The 17,318-nt window shown below is 43.0% G+C and overlaps 1 protein-coding gene across 3 annotated transcripts in view; it reads left to right on the plus strand.

Annotated features, from left to right (window-relative positions):
• yju2 (YJU2 splicing factor homolog) overlaps positions 1-17,318 on the plus strand; it is a 112,972-nt gene that overhangs the window by 32,740 nt on the left and 62,914 nt on the right. For 2 of the 3 annotated variants that reach the window (XM_069928810.1, XM_069928811.1), the window contains one exon: positions 1,753-4,111. The exons of the other annotated variant lie outside the window; for it this stretch is intronic. In XM_069928810.1, coding sequence (XP_069784911.1) covers positions 1,942-4,044 — 2,103 coding nt within the window. In that variant the 5' untranslated portion in view covers positions 1,753-1,941 and the 3' untranslated portion in view covers positions 4,045-4,111. Of the gene's footprint in view, positions 1-1,752; positions 4,112-17,318 lie in introns of those variants that run through there. 3 annotated transcript variants of the gene reach the window in all.

Genomic DNA, 17,318 nt, shown 5'->3' on the forward strand with positions numbered 1-17,318 from the left:
TGCACAAAGATTTATTTACATTTGTTCGCCCATAAAGGTCAAGGAGCTAAACGTATCCAGGAACAGAAAGCAGGATGACCATGGCAGGTCAATCAGAATCTGTAGAAGCAAAAGGTTTATCTCCATGTTTCAGGAGGAGACCCTGCATTAGAACGGAGAGAAAAGATTTTTAGTGATAGCTGTGGGGGGTGGGATACAGGCTGGTGGGTCGAACCAGATGGAGAGGACAATAGGCAGATGGAACCAGATGGAGGGAGGGCAGGATGGAAGAGGTGAATAGAAAACTAAGGTTTCAGGTGATTTTGTGTGGTGCATTCGGCACTAGTGATGTGGCCTTCTCTACCTTGGTACACTGGCTTTTGCGACGGCCCAGTTGATCTTTCATTTGCATGTCATAAGGAGCAGGAGTAGTCCATCTGGGCCAATGAGCCTACTCCACTATTCAATAAGATCATGGCTGATCTGGGCATGTCCTCAGCTCCACTTGCCTGCTTGCTTGATTTCCCATATTATTCAAAATTCTATCCACACATTCAGTGGGGCAACCTCTAGTGTTTCACTGGGATGAGAGTTTCATAGATTCACCACTCTTGGGAGAAGCAGTTCCTCTTCATCTTTGTCTGAACTCCTACTCCCTTGAATATTGAGGCGATGTCCCCTAATTCCAGTCTCATCTCCCTGGTTCAATTTTATCTGTTCCTTTCAGAATTTTGTATGTTTCAATAAGATCACCCAATTATTCTAAACTCCAATGAATATCATCGCAGGCTACTCAATATCTCATCTTTGGAATCAACATGGTGAACCTCCTCTGCACTGCCTCCAAAGGTAGTACAGGTGCTTAAAATCTTTTATCTGAAATTCTTGGGACCATACACTTGGAGTTTGGAATTTTTCAGATACTAGAATAATAGCTGCTTCAGATTCATGCAAAACAAAGACACACTCCAACTAGAAGGATATCTGGACATCGGGGGCGGATGTACATCCTCTCTCAAGCAAAGAGACCACAATCCAGATGTAGCCTCTTTGTACTGCTGCAGAACCTCCCAGCTCTCAAATTCAACTCCCCTCGCAAAGAATGTCAATATCACATTTGTCTTTTTCCATCGCCTGAAATTCATGAACAAGCACGCCAAGTTGCTGCAGTTTTCTGTCATTTAAATAATAATGATTTACTATTTGTGATATGTCAGTTGAATTTTTTATTTTAATTTGTTAAATTCTAACAGGCCATTTCGGCCATGCCACCCAATTGACATACGATCCCTAGTACATTTTGAACAATGGGAGGAAACTGGAGCCCCCGGGGAAAACCCTTGCAGACACGAGGAGTACATACAAACTCCTTATGGACAGCCCGCGATTCGAATCCTTGATCACTGATGCTGTAACAGCATTTTGCTAATTACTACACTAACCGAGCTGATCATAATCTTGTGTCCTCACTCCCACACTGATTTGTCTGTCCTCAGCTTTCTCCATTGCTGCAGAGAGGCCAAACACAAATTGAAAGAACAGAGTCTGGTATTCTGCTTGAGTAGCCAATCATACAAACATTGAAATTTCTCATTTCACTTTTCCTTCCCCCTTATTCACCTCTCCCATCCTCCCCTGTGGTTCATTCCAGATCTCAGCATCTGCAAAAGGGTTCATTCCCTTTTGTCTTTGCACTGCTGTCTCTCACAATATCGAAATGATCTTGAACATTTTGCTGCCATCCAATTAAATATTATCCCATTTATTTTCCAGATTGAAACATTGGAGTCTAGCAAATTCTCTGTGCCTTCCTGAAGGCCACAAGATACAAGTAGATTTGGCAGGCCATCAAACATTTATCTGTTGTTGTGTGCTCAAGATGTGGCCTCCCATTAATGCCAAAGAACACCAATACAGGGTGGTTCCTTTGTGTACTATTTATCTGATTGATTAGGTGGTATTATGGCAGAGAATTGTGATCTTACCCCATCTCTTGATGATGTCTTTGACATTTTGTCCAGAGTTCCGGAGGAAAGACTGCTGAGCTTGTGGTATAAATTTAATCCCGATAGCTCCCAAGCTTCCAAGGCACACTGCCTCCTTTATAGCATTATATCATTTCTCCTGAAAAAGAAAAAGGAGGCTGAGAGAGCAGTGAAGTCTGTGTTGATCAAGAACTCTGCATGTCGATCCGCTGTGCACATTTACAACCGGATTCAAGGTGTGGCTGTTGCTGGAGACGGAGAGAAGAAACCACCTGGAAATTCAGATGAAGATCTTCCAGTGGAAGACCGGAAATTTCTCGCAGACCTGGCATCCATGTTCGCAGTTCTCGTGGAGGAAAATCTGTGCGGTCCCTCCATGAGGAATCGAGCATGCCAGGCTGTAGTCAAAGCGGTCAAGTCCAATAAACAAGACTGCAATGTGGAACTCCAGGAGCTTGTGGAATATTATAGGTTAAATTTTGGCTTTCTGGATCTTGGTGAGGAGGAAATTTCCAAAATATCAGCTCTGAAATCTATCGGAGACCCAAATCTGAGTAAGGTGACAACCATGGCATTCAAAACTAATCCAGTGATCAACCCGAGTGAAAGTACAACGAACTCACTCAGTGCTTCAGAAATAACACTACCCAGCCACTTTGAAATCAGTGCATCGCCAACTGTGTCGTTCACCACCGATCTCAGTCTAGGGAATTTAAACTCATCAAACCCTGCCCGTTTTACCACCGTGGGCGCAAATAACACGAACGTTTCAACTTCCGTCAATGATTTGGGAAGGGGGAAGGTGATCTCCAGCATGGAGGATCGGCGTCGAGAGGTGGACGACCCTGAAGGTTCATCAGGGGACAAAGTGAATAATGTGGGGCCAATTAAATGTAGCAGGAAATCAGGCAGTGACCAGATTGTCACCTCGAAATCAAAAATGTTACCATGCTGGAGCACAGGAAATGGAGATTGTACCAGTTCTATTTCACGTGATCCTTCTTGCGAAGCAACCAATTCAAGGGTAAATGACCCGTCCAATTTTTTTGACAACTCTTCCAGAAAATCCAGTCCTTCTGAAGAGTCTCTTACGACAATGGAGGAAAGCTTTGAGGACACATTTTACCCTTTTGTTGTCTTGCACGTCCCAGAGGATGTTGAGATTGCGGAAGACATTCGAGACAAACTGGAATCGATGGGGGTAAAGGGCACAACTATTGATGATTTCTCTGTTCCGGGACAATCCCCTATAAAGTGCATTGAAGACGCAATTAATAACTCTGCCTTCACAATCCTCCTCCTCACAAACAATTTCAATACACGATGGGCTGACTACGAGGCCAACGTGACTCTTATGCATTCAATCAATAATGAGCACAAATACAACACAGTTGTTCCGATGCTGCCAAAGAAGAACTCGTTACAAAGAGATAAAATTCCTTTTGCACTGCGTGCTATCGTAAGCTTGAATGAGAATTCCAGGCACTTTGAAAAGCATGTGAAAAATACTTTTAAGAAAACAGTCCTCGAGGATCATAAAAGAGGCTGGCTTCAGCACCAGAGGAAAAAGCAGATAAAATATAAAAGCAATCAGATTCAAGAAGACCTTCGGGTTACCTTGGAAACACTATCTGATCAAATGAAATTTATACACCTTTCCACTCAACTGGCTGAGGTACAGAAATGTCACTTCTCCCAGCCAATGCCTCTGCCCCATCAAGGTAATGCTCAGGATCAGCCCACGTTAAATCCATCTCCATTCTCCAGCTTCTCTCTACCACCCTCTTGCTTTAATCTCCCCACCCCACCTGTGCCAGTGAGCCAACCATATGGCAACCCCCTCACATCGTCACCGCTCCCCTTTGCCATCCCCAGCATCAGCGCAGGAGGTCAGACTGTGTCCGTGAATAATCCCATGCAGCAGCCAGGACAAGGTACGAACATCATCCAGATTCAGCATGCCAAAAACGTGCAGATCGGAGACTCCAACCAGATGACAATAACAGAATGCACTGAGAACAGAGAAAGCACAGATGATGACGAGGAGGAAGGGGGTGGTAACCATAGTGGATATATTTAAATGTTATTTTTATGAATGTTAAAGATTATATTTTCTTGGGGTAAATAGAATAAAAGAGACAAAAACATTCTGTTTCATATCAAATTTGTGTTACTTTTACTAGGTCCGTGCCTTTAGGACATGGCCTAAAGTATAGTCAAATCTCCAGTTACACTTGAGTTTTTGGCAGGAACGCCACAATATGTCTACGCTATTGCAGACAAAAATCAGACCCAGTTGCTACTTCTGTGTCCATCAGGAAAGACTGAAAAGGGGAGGAGTCACGCGATGGAGTAGTGGCCGGACGGTGAACTCCAGCCCTCTCCAGAAAAGTCGGGAAAAACAAGAGAAAACACAAAGGCACAGAAATAAAAGTTACAGAAAAGTGAGTATAAAGGTGGAAAGAAGATGGCGACAAAAAAAGAAAAGTCGAAAGCAACGGTAAGAAGAGAGGAAGAGAAGACAAAGGAGGAAAAAGGTGAAGGCCTTACCTGTCCGAAGAGGCCCGCTGCGGAGAGAGAAACCCGCTTCCTCAGGTCGGTAGAAATAGGACTACAAAAATGGCTCGCAGAGCCGAGTAAAAGTGCGCAACCGCGCATGAAAAAAAACACACCGACGGGAGGGGGGACCAGCTGGGGAGTCGATCTCCACAGCCGGCAACGACAGCTGCAGAACACCTGCAGCAAGAAGAGACCACAGAAGACAACAGAAACAAGAAAGAAGAGGAGGAAAGGGCAACAAAGAAACAACAGATGGCCAACCCAGAGGAAGAAGAAGAGGAAGAGTATGGTGAAATAGAAGAAGAAAAGAGAGGCAAGGTAAAGGATATACTTGCTCTTATTAGAGGATACATGGAATCATTTAAAGAATGGCAAACACAGGAATTTAAGGATTTAAGAAAAAGAATAAACAACACAGAAGAGAAAATAAATAAAATGGAGATGACCTTAACAGAAATGGGAAAGAAAATGGACAAGATGGAAGAGCGGGCAGTAGCAGCAGAAATGGAGGTAGAAGACTTAAAAAAGAAATTGGAGAAATCTAATAAAAAAACTAAAGAGACACAAGAACTACTAGCTCAAAAAATAGATACAATGGAAAACCATAACAGAAGAAATAACATAAAGATAGTGGGCCTTAAGGAAGATGAAGAAGGCAAGAATATGAGGGAGTTTATAAAAGAGTGGATCCCTAAGACCCTAGGATGTCCAGAACTACAGCAAGAATTGGAAATAGAAAGGGCACATAGAGTATTGGCCTCTAAACCACAACCACAACAAAAACCAAGATCTATTGTAGTAAAATTCCTAAGATATACTACAAGAGAAAAGGTACTGGAGAAGACAATGGAAAAAGTAAGAGAGGGCAACAAACCACTGGAGTATAAAGGGCAAAAAATCTTCATTTATCCAGATATAAGTTTTGAACTCCTAAAGAAGAGAAAAGAGTTCAATACAGCAAAGGCGATTTTATGGAAGAAAGGGTATAAATTTATACTAAAGCATCCAGCGGTATTGAAAATATTTATTCCAGGACAACAAAACAGACTATTCTCGGATCCAGAAGAAGCACGAAAATTTGCAGAACAATTACAAAAATAGACTGAGGGAGGAAGACGGGTAATGAGAGTTAAGATGATCACAATTGATATGTATGTGGGTAAAGACAAAAATAGACTGAGGGATGAAGACGGGTAATGAGAGTAAAAATGATCACGATTGATATGTATGCGGGTAAAGAGGTATAAGAGTGAATAGAGACAAGGAGCATACGTGAATGTATCTGTACTTAGAGGAAAATATAGATAGTATAGACAAGAATTAATAAGGGAAGGTAATGGAATAGAGAGAATAAGGAGGGAATTAAAAGAGTGACCTTTGTGACATATGAAAAGTGAAATCTTTTCTGGGGGAGGCGGGGTGGGGGGAAATAGCGGTCACTGCAAAATCAGTTGACGCTTGCGAGTGGATTCGCAAATCCAAATGGAGAGGGGAGATGTGGTTGTCCGACAAGGGATAAAGGACAACTCAGGAGGTGAATGGGAGATTGGGAATAAATAAGATAGAAATAGGAGAATAAGGAAAATGTTGGATGTTGTAGGAATGTTGTCTTATAAAGAGTTGAAAATAAGAAAACAGAAATGGAAAAGGAGGAAAGGTAATGATGGAAAAACGGAAAGAGAAGATAAACAAAATATAAAAGGGCTACGCTGAACTATATGTCTTTAAATATTAATGGAATACATAACCAAATTAAAAGGAATAAACTACCAAATTTAAATGAATAAATGTATTCCATTAGAAAAAATAACATATTGGTTAAGAAATAATATTGAAATATTCGAACAAGTATAGGAGCCTTACATTAAATACAATAGCGAAAACCTACCGGGGACAAACATTACCTAAGTTGATGGAAGGAGAAGGAAAGAAAAGAATGGACTCAGTAGAATTTCTGGTGTAATTTTGTTGAATGACAACATTGTCTGACTGGATTAATGCAACCTAGATTGTATACCTAAAATGGATGAGAGGGGGGGTGGGGGGGTGGTTTGGGAGGAAAGGGGGGGGGGAGAAAAAGTCACTGTATATGTGTGAAAAAGTAATTGTGTATATCATGGCTAATGTGATTTATGGTGTGAAAAATAAAAAAAATTTAAAAAAAAAAGGAAAGACTGAAACAAGTTGAGGTGAAACTCATTCCCCACTATGTTCAGCTGCGAGGCATTTAAATTCATATCTGGGGGCTAAGTGGAATTGGGTTCAGCCTAAGCAAGTTGCACAAAGTGATCAGTGACTTCAGAAGGGCAGGGTGCATGCAATCATTATTTTTCCAAAGGTTTTTATTTTTTCTGAATTAATTCCTGGGTAATTGAAGCAAACATATTACTTGGGAGTAGTGGAGAGGGTCAAGAACTTCATACTCATGAGTGTCAACATTTCCAAGAATCTGTCCTGGAGCCACCATGTTGATCCAATCACAGAGGCTATTCTTGGTGAGGAGTTTGAGAAGAGTCGATATGTCACCAAAGACTCTCAAAAACTTCTACGGGTGCCGTGGAGAAGATTCTGGCTGGTTGCATCTCGGTCTCATATGGAGGCACCAAATCTCAGGACAAGGAAAAACTCCATAGGGCTGTTAACTCGGCCTGTGACATCACAGGCACCAGACTTCACTCCATTGAGGACATCTATATGAGAGGGTGTCTTTAAAAAAGCAGCCTCTATCCTCAAAGGCCCCCACCACCCAGCAGCCATGGCCTTTTCACTTTTCACATCAGGAAAAAGGTACAAGAACCTAAAGACTGCACTCAACAGCAAAAGTACACCTTCTTTCCTGGTGCCATCAATAAACCAAAGACATTGCCTTACTTTTTGTACACTACTATTTTTATATTACTGTTGTAAGATGTTTCATAATATGAATGTTTTCACTGTGATGTTGCCGTAAAACACCAAATTTCATGACTTGATCATGAAAATAAATTCTGATCCTGATCAATGGTGCCAAATGGAAGGAAAATGAGAAAGGGAGATTGAGTGTGATGAGGGAAGAGAGGACACATGACGGGCATAGGGTCAAAAAAGGTGAGAGAGAAGGATGGTAGAGGATTGAACGGGTCAAGTCTGCAGACACTGTGATTATAGTAAAAACACAAATACAGGAGGAACTCGGGTCTTGCAGTGTCCATAGGAGGTAAAGGTAAAGATATCCCACCTTGAGGAAAGGCTCGAGCCCAAAACATTGGTAATATATGTTTATCTCCTATGGATGCTATGTTCCTCCAACATTTTTGTGTTTTTAAAGATGGAGTATGGCTATGAGGGATCGCTACACTTTCACACTCCAGTGGATTATATTTCATGGAACATTACAGTCCAGGCTCTTTGGCCCATGATGTTGTGCTGAGTAATGCAAACCTGTTCCACAACAAACGAATTCTTCCCTACCTCACCTACCCTCTATTTTCCTCACATCCATGTGCCAATCTCATAAATGTTCATATTGTCCCAGTCTCCACCACCAGCCCTGGTAATACCATTAGAAATGGGGTTTGATGAAATACAAGTAATTAAAAAAAAGGGGCTTATTGCTGACACCTAGTGGCACAATATCACCATTACTGCACCCATTCTCAAAAGACCTTGAATCCTGGGTTAAAACGATCACCAATTCTCAAAAGACCTTGAATCCTGGGTTAAAACGATCACCAATTCTCAAAAGACCTTGAATCCTGGGTTAAAACGATCACCAATTCTCAAAAGACCTTGAATCCTGGGTTAAAACGATCACCAATTCTCAAAAACCTTGAATCCTGGGTTAAAACGATCACCAATTCTCAAAAGACCTTGAATCCTGGGTTAAAACAATCACCAATTCTCAAAAACCTTGAATCCTGGGTTAAAACGATCACCAATTCTCAGAGGACCTTGAATCCTGGGTTAAAACGATCACCAATTCTCAAAAGACCTTGAATCCTGGGTTAAAACGCTAGAATCAGAATCAGAATTTATTGTCATGAACAAGTCATGATTTTTTTTTGAGAGAGCATCTCAGTCCAAACATTCATAGGCCACCTTACAAAAATAAATAAAATAAATAATCTGATGGCAGCAGGGAAGAAGCTGCCTTTGCGCCGCTGAGTGCTCATCTTTAGGATCCTGTACCTTCCCCCCACCCCCCCCATGGCAGCAGAGTGAAGACGACATGGCCTGGGTGGTGGGGTTTCTTGAGCATAGAGGCCAATGTCAAAATATTAATGGTGTCATAACTTTAATGAAAAAATAATTATTCAGAGGAGTAAGCTGATAAAGGATTATTTTGTGTTGAAACCACCTAATTTCAGTTGTAGAGGAGATCAGTTACATACCAGGTTTATTTGTCAGCTTGTTCAAAGGATCATCAGAATTTTTGAAGCAATGGAGCTTGCAACGTTACCACACCAGTACAAATCTTCCAAAGGATTAAAAAGGATTGACCAGAGATTTCATCCGATAAATTTTTTTTTTTTTTTTTAAAAAAGGCTTGTGGATTTCTAATTTTTTTTTAAATTAAAGAAAGATGCACAAGTCAAGAGAAGCCATTCTGGTCACCCTAGTTTATCCATTGAGAGAAAGGTACAGTCAGTCCTCCCACCCACCCTCTTCAGAGAACAAGAGTTTTTCAGTTTTTGATAAAAAGGTAATTGAGAGAGACACTCTTAAAAGTAGTGATTCCCAAAGTGGGCGGTGGAAAGATCCAAGGGAAAGATGAGGAAAAAGGAGGCAGTCAAGGGGCGATGAGGAAAAAAGGGGTGGTCCAAATGTTTGTTTGTATCTTGGTTATGTAATCTTGCGATATTGGGCCTTGAAATTCTCGGCTTGGAGATCTGGCCACAATCCTGCTGCATCGGAGTGGACTGTCACCCTATACTGGTTCACCCCTTCTGATACTACAGCTCCACCACTGCTTCCTGCAGGGCATCAAATGGATGCATGCAGGGCTCAGTGTAGCCTGGAGGAGGTGCCAACCCTTGCCCTTCCAGATTCCAGAAGGTTAATAATCGTATTGATCTGGTCATAAGTTAGCCCTACATTCTTTGCCTTCCGGGCTCGAACACAACACAGCCCTTTCCAAGTACTCCAGCCCTTCCAGCAGTCTCCCTCACTATCTTACCAACTGCTGGAATGGATAGACCTTCCCCTTCAGATAGGGAAGGTCGATGGTAATCTGGAGCCCTCAAGTGATTTGCGGCTGTGGGTGCCCTCATATAGTCCGGTAACTAGAGCCCAGTCACCTCTTACCGTACGCCATTCTGCCCGCAACTGTAAATCCTACAGCAGCTTCAACCGGACTCAGGTAACTAGAGCCCAGTCACCAAGGGCCCCAATCACATCCTTTTACTGTACGCCATTCTGCCCGCAACTGTAAATCCCACAGCAGTTTCATCCAGACTCATCGTGGCCTCAGACAGATTCCTGACTGTATTAACCCACCCAGATACCTGGGGTTCACTCATGCCGGAACCAATGGTATCCCAGATCTGGAGCAGCCATGTGGCGACAGTTCAAACTCCTGTACATTGACCAGCCTGCATGCTAGCTGCATACCTCTATTCTCTCTGGCCCAGGTTTACCCATCAGGGAGCAATGCTGTAGCAGCATTTACACCTCAAATTTTAATTGACTGATCTCGTGTTCCTCTAGTCACAAGGCTTTGTGTCGATGCTGCAGGAAGACTGTTAGCAGCCAAACGATCCCTCTATAGCTCACCTTTCATCCTGTGAACTCCGATTATTTGAGGAGGGACACAAGATAGTAGCCAATCTCCTCCACTTACAAATTCACACTATCTGACCATTCCACCGGTTTATGATGCTCCTCGAGCACTCAGGCCAGACTACCGAAACCAGCAGTATCTTTGATTGACTGCGATACTCTGTCCCCTGTACACGTGGACCTCTTCATTTTAGCCTTTTGCCAGAACATCGCTCCCACCCAATTGCCCGGTTGTTTTTCCTGGAATCATTCTCATAGTGCCAATCTGTGGTAGGAAAACAAGTTTGAAGGGTTCAAATAATGGCAATCCTCACTGCATTTCAGTACAAAACAGTGAACATTATTTACACACCAATTCATTACAGGAGACAAACATACACCCGCATGCAAACCAGTAATGTTCTGATGCAATACCAATGTTAATTCGTGGGTTCATACAATCAGTACCTACCATCCATATCCCGACAAGTAGGCATGGCACACCAATTAACAAAGTGATATGTATCTATCTACAAGTTACAAGGGTGAGACACAGTAGTTTTAAATTTGCAGTAACCTAATACCAAGAATGAGTTGTGTGGTTTGTGTGGGGGTGCCATGGATATGGCCTAGGAGCTAAAGAGTTTGGGAACCACTGCTTTAATGTATATAGCTGTAATTAAAGTGTATCAATCTGGTAGGGCCTCAACATGCAAAGGTTGCATTTAAGACTGCACCTTGTTCCAGAGCGCCGACCTTGAAGACTTAATTAGCATGAAGGTAAGAAGGAGAGCCCACCTTGCATAGTCACCTCATAAATCACATGTCACTAACAAATTCTTTGCGGGGATATTAATGGATATTTCAAACATAGATCTGCAAACAAAGGCATAGTTTAAGCAAATGAATGGCATCTTCAGAACTTGCACGTTGAGTTTTTTAATATCCAATGAACATCATTAATTGGAGAACATTAAGTGAAAGAGAAAGATTTACTCAAAAAGATTAGAAAATAGGAGGAAAAAAATGAGACGCCAGAAATTCAAAAAATGAGCTAATGTTTCAGACCAATGAGGTACGTCATGACTAGAAAAGTGAGAAATCAAGCATTTTAAATTGCAGCAAAGAGTAGGGTGTGGGGTGAGAGAACTCAGAGAATGTGATCAGTAATTACTGATAGACAAAGGATTGCTTGAAGAACTCAGCAGATCAGTTGGTGTCCATGGGTCATTGGGAAATCAGGCTGTGCATTCCCATCACACTTCACCTACACAATTAATGTCATCCCATATTCCAGAAGGTGAATATTGTGTTGATCTGGTCATGTTAACCTGGTCATTCTTTACCTCTGGGCCCAAACACAACACAGCCCTCTCCAAGTACTCCAGTCCTTCCAGCAGTTTCCCTCACTATCTTGCCAACTGCTGGACAGATGAAAGACAGCACATTCCCCCTCAGATAGGGAAGGACGGTGGTAATTCGGAGCCCTCAAAGAACTCGTGGCTGTGTGCAGTTTTGGTCACCGAGTCATCAATAAGTCTTAAGGGGTTCAGAGGAGGGTCACCATAATGTTGCCAGGAACTGGAGGGCTTGATAAGATGATAGTTGGGTCTTTATTCCCCACAGTGCAAGAGACTAAGAGGTAACCTTGTAAAGATCTATAAAAGCACAAGGGGCATGAATAAACAATGCTTGCATTCTTTTCCCTAGGGCAGACAATTCTCTCTATAAAGGGCATAGGTTAAAGCTGCCAGTGGAACTATAGAAGCAGGTACAACTACGATGTTCAAAATACATTTGGACAGATACAGTAAAGGGATAGGAGCGATACAGATTCAATGTAGGCAAATGGAACCAATTCAGAATACCAACATGTTGGGCCATAGGACCTGTTCCGTACTGTCCTGGGAACGGAATACTGTATGAATACTCTATCTCTGAATCATTTCACGCTGGGGATTAATCTCCTCTTTCCTCAGCGTTTGCTAACATCAGCATGCTGATAAAACCAGTGAAAAATGGACAGCAGGAAGTCACCCATTTCGAGTTGAAGGTAAAACACTCCGACCCCTGGAATGAGTGTGTTCAGTTGAAAAACAATTATATCCTAATTAAGGGTCGTCCAGTGGAAAAGGCACAAAGGGCTTCCTATCCCCAGGACACTGCACAGCCAGTTAACTGGGATACCAGTGGAAAAGGCACAAAGGGCTTCCTATCCCCGGGACACTGCACAGCCAGTTAACTGGGATACCAGTGGAAAAGGCACAAAGGGCTTCCTATCCCCAGGACACTGCACAGCCAGTTAACTGGGATACCAGTGGAAAAGGCACAAAGGGCTTCCTATCCCCGGGACACTGCACAGCCAGTTAACTGGGATACCAGTGGAAAAGGCACAAAGGGCTTCCTATCCCCGGGACACTGCACAGCCAGTTAACTGGGATACCAGTGGAAAAGGCACAAAGGGCTTCCTATCCCCGGGACACTGCACAGCCAGTTAACTGGGATACCAGTGGAAAAGGCACAAAGGGCTTCCTATCCCCGGGACACTGCACAGCCAGTTAACTGGGATACCAGTGGAAAAGTCACAAAGGGCTTACTATCCCCGGGACACTGCACAGCCAGTTAACTGGGATACCAGTGGAAAAGGCACAAAGGGCTTCCTATCCCCGGGACACTGCACAGCCAGTTAACTGGGACACCAGTGGAAAAGGCACAAAGGGCTTCCTATCCCCGGGACACTGCACAGCCAGTTAACTGGGACACCAGTGGAAAAGTCACAAAGGGCTTCCTATCCCCGGGACACTGCACAGCCAGTTAACTGGGACACCAGTGGAAAAGGCACAAAGGGCTTCCTATCCCCGGGACACTGCACAGCCAGTTAACTGGGACACCAGTGGAAAAGGCACAAAGGGCTTCCTATCCCCGGGACACTGCACAGCCAGTTAACTGGGATACCAGTGGAAAAGCCACAAAGGGCTTCCTATCCCCGGGACACTGCACAGCCAGTTAACTGGGATACCAGTGGAAAAGGCACAAAGGGCTTCCTATCCCCGGGACACTGCACAGCCAGTCAACTGGGATACCAGTGGAAAAGGCACAAAGGGCTTCCTATCCCCGGGACACTGCACAGCCAGTCAACTGGGATACCAGTGGAAAAGGCACAAAGGGCTTCCTATCCCCGGGACACTGCACAGCCAGTTAACTGGGATACCAGTGGAAAAGGCACAAAGGGCTTCCTATCCCCGGGACACTGCACAGCCAGTTAACTGGGATACCAGTGGAAAAGGCACAAAGGGCTTCCTATTCCCGGGACACTGCACAGCCAGTTAACTAGGATACCAGTGGAAAAGGCACAAAGGGCTTCCTATCCCCGGGACACTGCATAGCCAGTTAACTGGGACACCAGTGGAAAAGAGGTTGCTATTCCGTAAAGGTCAAGCGACTCATTTGATAACTATTTCTTGTCGGGACACAATTTTCTTTTTTGCCCTTGATCCAACTTTCAATGTTCTTTATTAGGCAGGGTTCCCTAAACATGACCTTGTCTCTTACTCTCACTGGGACATGTTATCTTATTTTTATCAGATGTTTACTCACTGGAAGCTGCTCCCAACTGTTCTCTCTGAGGTTCTGTCACTGTAATCCATCTTTTCCCAGTTTAGTGCCCTCGATCAAGGACCAAGTTTTTCCCTCAAAGCTTATTGAATAATGGTCATTGTTCCCACAGACATTTCAACCACATGTTACTCATCCCCCAAGAGGCCCCCTCAATATGGTCTCAACTTTAACACTTCAGAAAAATCTTGATTGAATTTTGCAAACTCCTCTTACTGAAACAATCTCGTCAATAATGGGAACATTAAAATCCCCTGAAACGTCAATGATTTTACACCCTTCTGTAATTTACTTATGTATATCCTTCTCATTCATATAACCATTTACGGAGCAGAAACAGGCCATGTTGGCCTTTCGAGTCCCATTGACTATCGAGGTCTTGTAAAAACACAAAGCGATGGCTCCTTTCTTATTCCTTAATTCTACCCATATAGCCTCATTGGTTGATCCTTCCAGGTTATCCTCCATCACAATGAACATTGCTTGATCAAAAGTACAACACATCTTCCCTTTTGCACTTCACTCTATCATACCCAAAACTACTAGACCCTGGATCATTGAGCTGCCAGTCCTGCCTTTCTACATTACACTGATCCATCTTACCTGTGAGGCTCTTTGCATTCAAGTAAATGCAGTTAAACCTCCCTATCTCTCATACTCCCCTGTCTCCACTAATTCCAATGGATTTGTCCTTAAAAAAAAACATAATTCTTTACCTGCTGTACTGTCCAATCTCTGCCTCACTAATTTAAACCCTCCTGTCCTGCACCATGTACATTTTATTGCAAAAGGGAACTCCTAAGCAGGGGATGCATAGGTCCAGACAGAGATGGGAGTCAGATTTAAAATATTAATATTGATGAACAAAATTGGTCGGAGTTAAGTCGAGATAGTATGACAAATACAATAAATGTTAGCTATAGATTAGTTCAATATAATTTTATACATAAATTATATTTAATGCCACAAAAATTAAATAGATGGAAGTTAGACTTATCAGATCAATGTTTTAGATGTGGCCAAGAGATAGGTACTTTTTTACATTCCACACGGTTTCAATTCTGGAACAAGCTTCCAGAGACTATCGAAGCAGATACACGTGCATTGTTCAGAAGACATTTGGACAGATATATGGATCCTTAGACAGGTCACCCCTTCCCCAGAAAAGACCTCAATGATCCAAAATCTGAAGCTACCTCTCCCGAGCCAGCTCTTCAGCCACACATCCACTGCTCCCTCTTCCTAAATTCACTAGCACATGACACGGGGAGTAAACCTGAGATCACCACCGTCGAAGTTCCTTCTTTTCAACTTTCTACCCAAATCCCCAGATTTCTTTGGCAGGATTTCATCTCTCTTCTTACCATGAGACACACATAATTCATACAGTATAGAAAGCATCGATGTGAAAACAATTAAGAAATTGGGATAGCAAAGAGAACGCATCCAGAATAATTCTATAAAACATTAAGATTTTCCCCTTGCAATTGTTCTCATTAAAGTTCTCATTAAACTCTTTTAGGAATAGTTTCCCCTGTACCATTGAGATTGTGAATCCCACTTAATATCATCATAATACAAATCCCTATTACAGCTCTTGTTTAAATGATCAGAATTTTGAATACTCGTCCGCTTTTCTGTTGCCATACACTAGTGGTCTATCAGACACACTACAAGAAAATGGATTTGTTGAGCAGTGCCTCTGCATTTGCCCATGTGAACATTAAACCCCATGCGTCAGAGCCTGATCTCCACTTACCTCGCCTTCCTTGCCACTGGATAAAAAGCTCACTCTGTTAACCAAGATGTGTGCAACTTTATACAAAACCACTCAAAAGTATGAAGTTCGGCACCTTCAGTTAGAATCTTCATGGACTGCACCAACATTAATATGCTTAACACTGCTCTACCATCCTAACTTGAGAGGTTGATGCCTTAACATCAATATTGCTGAAAGAAGAAAATTTACAAATGCTAGGGTCAAATGTAATGTGCTAGAGAATCTCAGCAGGTCATGCACCATCCATTGAAAGAAAAAGGTAAATGCTTCAGGCCTGAATAAAAAGATGGGGAAAGGTGGGGGGGGGGGGGGGGGGGAGGGAAGAGAAAGGGGGAGGAGCACAGGGTCACAGATAAGAGGGAAGTTCGAAGCTGATAAGTGATGGGAAGAGGGCAAAGATGGGTAGCTCTCTGAAAGGATAAGGAAGGTAAGAGGATGGGGAGCTGGAGGAAAGGAGACAGTGATAGGGAGGGAGACACTGGGAGGAGGAGTTCATGGAAATTAGAGGTCAATATTGCTGTCTGTTTGGGGATACAAGTTGTTCTTGCAATTTGCAGGTAGCCTCAATTTGAGAGCAAGAGTTCATGGACAGGTACGTCAGAGTGACAGTGGGGTGTGGAACTCAATTTGGTGGCCACTGGGAGGTTGATGCTGTTGCAACAAACAGATTAAATGTGCTCAACAAAATAACCTCCCAACCTGTGACCAGTCTCTCTGACAGAAGCCACATCAGGAGCACAGATTGTAGAAAATGTAGAGATTCAAAAGTAAAGTGTGGCTTGACTTGGAAGGACTGTTTGTCCTCAAATTGTGTTGAGGAAGTGCAGCACTTCTTGCAGTTATAGGGGTAAGTAGCAAGGGGTCAATTAGTCAGAAGGGACAAGTGGACAGAGTCGATGAGGGAGGGGGAAGAGGTGGTGGGATCCTTTAGTAGGTGGCAAAAATATGCTGGATGCAAAGGCTGATGAGATGGTAGGCGGGGACAATGGAAACCTTATCCTTGTTATGTCTCGTGGAGGAGGGGAAAGGGGTCACGGCAGATGTGTGGCCACACAATGAATCAGTCTGGAGTTTTAGCAAATTCTCCCTCTAAAATTAGTGAACAGCTTGCAACCACCGAGGAGGCAAAACACCAGTTATCAGCGCATATACGCCAATCCTCAAAACTCTAGATGATGCCAAAGAGCATTTCTGTGACCTTGAGGAAAGACTCAGTCTTCATCAAAAGCATCACCCAAGAATGGGAAGGGACACACTCTGCTGGCCAAGTGTGATGTGCCAAGGAAGGTTAATTGCCACAAAGTTATTTTGCCAAAATACTTGGGAGTAGTCATGTTAGCCAAGGTTACAAACACAAGATTTTACAGCAACATCCAAGATCAGAATAGACCTGTGTGATCTGGTATTAAGAAAAGCTACTTCATTGCTTTCCTCAATTGTTCTTGCTGCAAAACTGTAAGCTCCACCGAGCTTCCTGCTGCAGTGGAGCTTAATCTGCTGGTGAAATGGGAAACTTTTCAACCAATATCACATCCACTCCAAAACAAAGATCATACCAATTTCAGTTATCAAGCTGCAGTGTGCAGATGACATTTGTGAGTACATGATGGAACTCAATTTGCAAAACACCTTCCATAACTACCTTTCAAAATAAAAGTCTCACA

The sequence above is a fragment of the Narcine bancroftii genome, chromosome 3 (genome assembly GCF_036971445.1).
Source record: "Narcine bancroftii isolate sNarBan1 chromosome 3, sNarBan1.hap1, whole genome shotgun sequence".
Classification (NCBI taxonomy): domain Eukaryota; kingdom Metazoa; phylum Chordata; class Chondrichthyes; order Torpediniformes; family Narcinidae; genus Narcine; species Narcine bancroftii.